This window comes from Sinocyclocheilus anshuiensis, unplaced genomic scaffold, assembly GCF_001515605.1.
Source record: "Sinocyclocheilus anshuiensis isolate Anshui unplaced genomic scaffold, SAMN03320099.WGS_v1.1 scaffold1170, whole genome shotgun sequence".
In the NCBI taxonomy this organism is placed as follows: Eukaryota; Metazoa; Chordata; class Actinopteri; order Cypriniformes; family Cyprinidae; genus Sinocyclocheilus; species Sinocyclocheilus anshuiensis.
Window position 1 is genome coordinate 594,604 of NW_015538055.1, and position 8,824 is coordinate 603,427.

Sequence of the window (8,824 nt, forward strand, 5' to 3'; positions counted from 1 at the left end):
AGTGTTACTTTTACGCCAGACGTAATGGGACACACATCTTCCAAAAAGTTCAACTTTTGTCTCGTCAGTCCACAGAGTATTTTCCCAAACGTCTTGGGGATCATCAAGATGTTTTCTGGCAAAACTGTGACGAGCCTTTATGTTCTTTTTGCTCAGCAGCGGTTTTCGTCTTGGAACTCTGCCATGCAGACCATTTTTGCCCAGTCTCTTTCTTATGGTGGAGTCATGAACACTGACCTTAACTGAGGCAAGTGAGGCCTGCAGTTCTTTGGATGTTGTTGTGGGGTCTTTTGTGACCTCTTGGATGAGTCGTCGCTGTGCTCTTGGGGTAATTTTGGTCGGCCGGCCACTCCTGGGAAGGTTCTCCACTGTTCCATGTTTTTGCCATTTGTGAATAATGGCTCTCACTGTGGTTCGCTGGAGTCCCAAAGCTTTAGAAATGGCTTTATAACCTTTTCCAGACTGATAGATCTCAATTACTTTCTTTCTCATTTGTTTCTGAATTTCTTTGGATCTCTGCATGATTTCTAGCTTTTGAGGATCTTTTGGTCTACTTCACTTTGTCAGGCAGGTCCTATTTAAGAGATTTCTTGATTGCGAACAGGTGTGGCAGTAATCAGGCCTGGGTGTGGCTAGAGAAATCGAACTCAGGTGTGATAAACCACAGTTTTAACAGGGGGGCAAACACTTCTTCACACAGGGCCATGTAGTTTTGGATTTTGTTTTCCCTTAATAATAAAAACCTTCATTTAAAAACTGCATGTTGTGTTTACTTGTGTTATCTTTGACTAATATTTACATTTGTTTGATGATCTGAAACATTAAAGTGTGACAAACATGCAAAAAAATAAGAAATCAGGAAGGGGGCCAACACTTTTTCACAACACTGTATAAACAGAAAATGTAGCCTATATCTTATTTGCATCTTCATTTACAATTTTAATGAACAAAAATAAATAGACAAAAAGCATTTATATATGCATATATAACCCCCTTCCTAGCTGAGAATGGATAGTCAATCCATTTAGCTACTATATTACATGTTTTGACTGATAGATGTGTTGACTTGATGTCCCTCATGGGCTCGGGGTGTTTTCCAGATCTCCAGTGAAAGGCAAATCAGTTTTTGTTAGCGGAAAATATAGTTGCTTAAGTAGGAATTACAACATCCTCTTCCTTTTCTTGTTCTGCAATTATAATCCAAAATGCAGGTTTGTTTAAACACAGGGCTCTGGATTGTGTCATACTGTGTTCTATCATTTGAAATTAGTTGTAAAATGCCACAACCTTTGCAAGCTAATTACAGGCTGCTTTGGGACTTTACACTCAAACGAGAATAAAATCAATGAAACTTTGGATGTCGGATAGCTTTGTTGACCTGATAAACATAATACACATAATAATCCCCAAATGCAACACTCCCGGGTAGAAAACACCAAGGTAAGTAAAGACAAAAAACAGATGTACCACAGCCAGACAGAGGAGAGCGTGGGAATGTCAGAGTAATTGTTTTTGGTGCTTTTTCTCAATGGTCATAAGAGGAAAAATTAGGGGTCATGAACACAGAAAGGAGAGGCTGAAGTAGTTGGTAATTGAGGGGTTTGTTTTCAAGGTTTGGGAACTGAAATACTTAAAATAACCGGATTTTTTTTTTCCTTTTGCAGGTAATACTATACCATCAAAAACAATACAACAGCTGTATCTGCTTTAGCTATATCTAAAATGCTTATTGAGTCAAAAAATATATAATTTCCTCAGTTTCCAATTTTTCACCCAATATCTAACCTGTCAGCCAAAGAGTGGTTTATAACAGTAACAGCTTTGAACTGTTGATGGTCATGTCAAAGGTTAAAGAGCACCCTGGAGCTGGACACTTAACCTGAACTGCCCTTCAAACCAATAAGAATGGATTCCCAGCTCATCAGATCCATTATTAGAACTGAATTGAGAATGCCTTTTACATTGTAATTTAAACTGACTTTGAATTAAGGACGCAAACAGGATGCAGAATTTAATTGAATGTAAGGAAATACAGTATATTAACTGTATAACTGTAATAACTATAAAAGCAAAGTTTGAATTTTTGCAAGCTTTTGGAAGTTTGAAAAAAAATCACATTTAAAAGTGTGCAGAACTTATAGACAGATGAAATGCAAGACAGACAGACAGACAGATAAGTAAAAGTAAAATGTACACTAAATGAATTGAAAGTGAGACAATTTTTCAGTTCTGAATTTTTCACAGCTCTGTATTGAAGCAGTATTCGCACAAGTTCATAAGATACAGTAAATATGCATTTCATTTTCTCTACATTCTTGCATTTATATTAAGTCAGTTGTTCCATTCCATGAGTGTGACTCTCTGCACTCCACAACCAGCAACATGTGATTAATTTGTAATGGAAACATTTGCACACTTGAATCACCTACTGCCCCAGTCTAAGTGATGTAGACCAACACATAAACAATGATGATTTACAAGAAGGGTTGTCAGATTAATTGTCTTGCACAGAGAACTTCAAGCATGCTGTTAAAACCCATCCCAGCCTTGTCCTTTTTTTGACAAATGGGAAGACACTAGCAATTATCAGTCGCCATGTATAAATCAAGGTCCTTTTAGATAGCCATGCACTCTCTGGGAGAGATAGCTGCCATAACTGTGAATTGTCTAAAGATTTGTAAATCTTAAGTCTGAAGTTAGATAATGAGAAGCTGCATTCTGGCAGTTATTAGAAGACAGTGACACAATTACTTAGATATATGCTTTTAAAGGGGTGGTGAGGCTTGAGAAGTATGCAGGGAAATTAGAGGTCCACGTGGAAAACATGAATTCATTACAACATTCTTTAGAACATTTTTTGCTCTATGTTACTGTAGGCTACTGGCAACTAATGATTTAATGAAAGTGCTGGCATTTGTGCTAGTCTGTTTTTCATGCCTCTAACAAGCAGTATTAATATTGTCCGTCTTTCACAACTAGTGCTAATGATAAGTATTAAAGAATACTAGACAAAAACATTTTGTTAACTGAAATAAAAATAAAAACTCTAACTGAGAAAAACTAAAGATACAATTACTCCAAAAATAACTATAAACTAAATAAAAATGCCAAATTATTATTAGTTTTCATTTTTGATAGATAGTATACTATAAAACTGGAAATGAACATGCCACTCAACAAACCATCAATATCTTAATCTTATCTTAGACTGTGCTGAGAAATTTAATGGCATTAAAAAGCACATTAACTTTGGAAGCCCAAATATAATACAGTTCACTAAGATAAGTAAAAATAAGATAAATAAAACACTAAAACAAAAATAAATAAATTGAAATCTGAAAAAAAAAAATCTAAAACTAAACCAAAAAAACTGAATAAAAAAATGTAATTAAAATTAAAATTCTAAACTATAGTAGCTCTGCTCAAAACAAATTGTAAGTCTTTTTGCAGGATCAAGGCCAGAAAAATGCATTTACAGCATGTCAGATGCTCATATACATTCTTGAAGCTTTAACAGTACAAGAAACACAAAATTAACATCACAGTCATTCCTTTAGCTAAGTTCATCCATTTCAATACAACAAAAGGCTTAGCAAGGCTTCCAGCTTTTCTTAGTTTGTTTTGATTAGCTATTCTGTTCATTTACAGTAGGGGGTTCCCAAACGATATGCTGTGATCGCTGCGGGCGCATGTAACATTGTAATGGAAATGTCTAGGACCTCCTTGGCCCTCCATTCAAGCCCTTGTAAAAGAGTACAACAGTACATTGTTGCCACATGCCTCCTGATCTGCACTCCCCCTTGTTAGCTGGCACGGCTCACTGAGGTTTAATGAGGTTATGTTAAAGATGGGTGTTGTGTCTGGGAAGATCTTTCTCTTCGCTCCCTGACTCACCATCCACAGCACTGCCTGCTTGTGTTCCATCTACAAGATGTAAAAGAAAGAGGCGGCCCAAAAACAAATCACTCCCAAACAGTTAGAAAACCACTCTGAGCTAAATATACAAGCTTTCATTCAGTCTTCTTTGAAGACAGATCTTTGTGGATATTTTAGAAAGTCATTATGTAATGTACAAGCACAAAATACAGATTAATTACAGCTACATATATACATGTAGAAAATGCTTTTATCCAGCGTGACTTACAAAAGAAGAACAAAAGCCATTTTCAAAAAGTCACCAATATTTTCAATATACAATGCCATGTTTATTATACAACTACACTGTAAAAAGTTGTAAATAAAACAACTTAAAAACAAGTATTTTTACAAGAAAATACTATTTCAGTCTTTTAAGGAATAGTTCACCAAAAATGTCAAATTTGCTGACATTTTCTTGATTTGTCAATTATTGTGATGTTTTTATCAGCTGTTTGAACACTCATTCTGACGGCACCCATTCACTGCAGAGGATCCATTGGTGAGCAAGTGATGTAATGCTAAAGTTTTCCAAATCTGTTCCAATGAAGAAACAAGCTCATCTTCATCTTGTATGGCCTGAGTAAATTTTCCGCAAATCTTAATTTTTGAGTGAGCTATTCCTTTAATGTGTTACTTGCAGTTTCTTTGTAATTATTTTTTTTTATTTACTAGCAATCTTAGCAGATCTTTCTCTTCGCTCCCTGACTCACCATCCACAGCACTGCCTGCTTGTGTTCCATCTACAAGATGTAAAAGAAAGAGGCGGCCCAAAAACAAATCTTTAGCATTACATCACTTGCTCACCAATGGATCCTTTTTTTTTTCAGTGTAGATTGGAAAGCAAGCTAGAGAAGAGGAGAGATGCAGAGAAGAAAAAGGTGTGTGTGTGTGTGTGTGTGTGTGTACTGATTTTATACCCATAAACCATACATCATTGGTAATGCATGCAGGCCTTATAAATTTTGCTGCTGTAAAATGAAATCTGATCTTGTTCATCAAAATGCGTGCGCATGAAGACAATGCTACCTGGATTAAGATGAAAGTTGTCTCACTAAGTACTGCTATATTTATGAAGGGCTCGTCAGTTGTCTCACTAAGTACTGCTATGTTTATGAAGGGCTCGTCTCCATGGTGACAGCGAGCGGGTGCAAGAGTCAAACTGACTTTTTACAGCCTGCACCTCATTTTTTTCTTGTCTGACATCAAGTAAACAACCCTATTGATTTGCCTTTCAGGTTTACCAAAAGCAAGCACACCATAACATCAGACCATGAAAGTCTTCACAACATGCCACATTACAATTAGATAAACATGTTTGAATTGATCCATACAGTCTAGCAAATTCTTAATATTGGCATTTGTTTTTGAAACGGTACTGTATCAAAACATTCCAGAAGAGTGAAATATGAGCTGTTAATGATACTAACTGGCGTTCAAATGAAAGCGTGTTGACAAGACGCAATGATATGAAATCACTCCAGGCCTTTCAAGGGTAAGATGGCATGCTCAAGGCTAGTCGCCCCAATACCTGTATAGCAGCATTACAGAGACAGAGAACTAGCATTATTTGAGCGACTCTCTGCAATTAAAAGAGCCAGCCTTTCACTCAAGGACTGCTCGATTGCAAGATTACTAGAGCCGAGTTATGTGATTTATGATCTGGCTGGAGTCTGTGTTTAACAGAACTTAAGATGCGATGACATGGCCTGTAGGTAATACTTGTTATGTCCTAGGAACGCAAGCTGTAACCTTTCTTTCATATTTCAGACTGCCCTGAAGATATATGCATTATAGTTAACAATTCTGCCTAAAACATTACGTATATTCAAATATCAGTTTATAATGAGAATGATTGTTTTACATACATATTTGTAAAATCTTTTGCATTACTTGTTTTCTTTGAAACTTATAAAACACATGACATATCCTATAATTTTCAGCTGTGATAGTCCAAGAGATTCATAGAAAAACATATTCTGACATGCTCAACCATAAAAGGTGTTTTGAATAAACTGTTAAAGCTGCGTTTAAAGTCACATCGGTGTCTGACAAACACTGTAATCATGCATCAACTGTTTGTGCTATAACGGAGTTGTTTTGCTCAAAGGTCCACCAATGCCAATTACGCAAGCAGTACAGGAGGGCTAGAGAGAAGTCTCAACCTACAACCACATAAACAAGAAGTGAAAATACAGTGATTTACAGAGATTTCGAAAGGGCTGCCTGAACGAAAATTTGATTTGTAACTGCTATTTTGGTTTCACCTAAATGTGGAACTTGCTTAGTAACTAAGGTTGTTGTCCATGTCATTCCATCCTAAGAAATCTGACCACTTCAAAGGATTCGGACATTCTAAAGATAATTGAAGAATTTCCACTGCTTTATTATATGGAATGGAATGCTAAACTCTTTATGCCACTGGACAATAAAAATAATCCTATTATATGTATAAAAAAATAAAAATAAAGACAATGCTGTTATTATGATTCTGTTTAATAAACAAATACAACTTAATCATAAAAATGTCATCTAACAATGCATATAATATGATGCTATTTTTAGTATGACTACACTAAAGATAGCAATTGTCATAACAGTGTTTCTCTGCCCCCCTCTGGTCAATTAAAGAGAATGCATAGAATTGAAAGCATCTAAAAATAGCAAATAGCATCCAGCAAATAGGTTTCTATGGGGGAAAACATTTACATTTAATTTAGTATTATATTAAATTATATTGAGAGACTATCTGAACTCAAGGGGTTACTCTGATGGTACATACTGTTTAAAAGTTTAGGGTCAGTACGACTTAAAATGTTTTTAAAGAAGTTTCCTATCCTCTCCAAGGCTGCATTCATTTGTTTAAAAATGCAGTAAAAACAGTAACACCGTGAAATGTTTTTACTATTTTAAATAACTGTTGTCAATTTTACTATATTTCAACTTTTCTTATTGTCAGTTGAAAACAGTTTTAATGCTTTATGTATTTTTGTGATTTTTTTCAAGATTCTTAGATGAATAGAAAGGTCAGAAGAAGAACAGCAGTTATTTTAAACAGAATTTTTTGTATCAATGTAAGTCTTTACTGTCACTTTTGATCAATTTAATGCATCCTCACTGAATAAAAGTATTAACTTTTTTCAAAAAGACACACACAAAAAAGGATGACAAACTTCTGAATGGTAGTGTATATAACATTTGCTTTACAGTATCATTACATTATTTAATAAACACAAAAGCACACTTTCCACTCGACAGAATTTTCACCTCTATGCAAGAACTGTCAGAAAGGACTCATCATAATTCATCAGTTAAAGTAGTATACAATTTTGGAAGATGTAGGAAAGATGAGGTGATTTGAAATAGATTACAATTTGGGCACACAGGACTAAATGCATCACTATACAAAATAGGTCAACTGTAACATATTACAGGTAAATGTGCTTTTTGTGGGGTAATAGAAACCGTTGAACATGTAATATTAAAATGTCTGAAATATAATATAGAGAGAATTAAAATGATAAAGAACTTAAATGGTAATAATAAAGAAAAAAATATAATGCATATTAGGAAAAGGATTAAGAGAAGGTAGTAATCAAAGAATAGTAATGGAATATATAGTAGAAACAGGATTAAATAAACGAATTTGATAGTTAAATAAATAAATAAAGCAAAGGAATAGGGGAACACACAAGCTGGGTTTTTTTCCATGGGAGCTGAACACGCAGCAGCCAGAAATACAGATTGGGTGAGCCTGAAATAAAATTAACAATTAAAAAATAAATAAATAAATAAATAAAATATGAATAGAGGCGGGACTATCATCCATGTATGATTAGAAACAGTTGGTGGCGGTATGTGCCTATGGTGTGGAATACGCCAAAAAATTCCAAAGAAGAAGAAGCAGACTCCCCAACAGCACACCACTGCAAAACATCACATACATGTGGGTGCCAGCGCATCTGGGCATCAAGGGAAATGAGAAAGTAGACAGACTGGCAAAAGAAGCAACAAAAAAAGAACATGTTGACGTCAAAATTAAATTATCAAAAACAGAAGGGAAGAGTTTAGTGTGGAAAAAGATCATGCAAAAATGGCAGCAGCAGTGGGATAATGATATCAAAGGGAGACATCTGTACATGATACGAAATATGATAGGTATGGAAAGTAAGAAGGGAAATAAAAGGAAGGAACAAGTCATAATAAATAGACAGAGGATTGGGCATTGCAAGCTAAACAAAACTCTTCATTTGATAGGAAAACACCCGACAGGACTATGTGATGAATGTCAGGAGGAGGAGTCAATTAAGCACATCTTTATATCATGTAAGAAATATATACAAGAAAGGCAAGAGTTCAAGAATCAGCTACGGGAAATAGGTATAGTAGAGTATAATGTTAAAAATATAGTAACATATGTTTGATGAGATATTTGTTTAATTTTCTAAGGAGGACTGGACTGGAAAGACGAATTTAATTAAGATATAGTAAGTTAAAGTGAGACAGCAGATGGCAGTAATGCAACACTATGGATGCCAACTGCCGTAAAACGCCAATGAAGAAGAAGAAGAACACCACTGCCAGCATAGACATATGACTGCCAGCACCGACACAGCAGCACTAGGGGGTGATTGCATGAGTTTACGTGACAGCTTCCTGTGACCGCCCGTCTCTCTCTGGCACCCCCAAACGCAGGCGGTGATTGGGCAGTGCAAATGTCTCAACTCCCCTCGTCCACCGAGCACCGGTTGAGCACATTCTGTCACTTGCGCTAGCGTTAAATGGAGGAACGTCCCTGCGAAGGGGCAACCGGAGTATATATCAGTCATGGAGCAGAGAACGGCCCTGATCGATCGAACATATCGGTAAACAATGATCAGAACCACAGTAAGTTCCAGAACGAGCAAAC

General features: G+C 35.8%; 1 protein-coding gene and 1 long non-coding RNA gene across 2 annotated transcripts in view; one reads left to right on the plus strand and one right to left on the minus strand.

The window, feature by feature from the left end:
- LOC107682643 (uncharacterized) overlaps positions 1 to 8,824 on the minus strand; it is a 24,399-nt gene that overhangs the window by 11,580 nt on the left and 3,995 nt on the right. The window lies entirely within an intron of this gene.
- The window catches only part of LOC107682614 (nuclear fragile X mental retardation-interacting protein 2-like), an 18,883-nt gene continuing 18,605 nt past the window's right edge, over positions 8,547 to 8,824 (plus strand). The window contains exon 1 of the mRNA XM_016478807.1: positions 8,547 to 8,807. Coding sequence (XP_016334293.1) covers positions 8,697 to 8,807 — 111 coding nt within the window. The 5' untranslated portion in view covers positions 8,547 to 8,696. The remainder of the gene's footprint in view (positions 8,808 to 8,824) is intronic.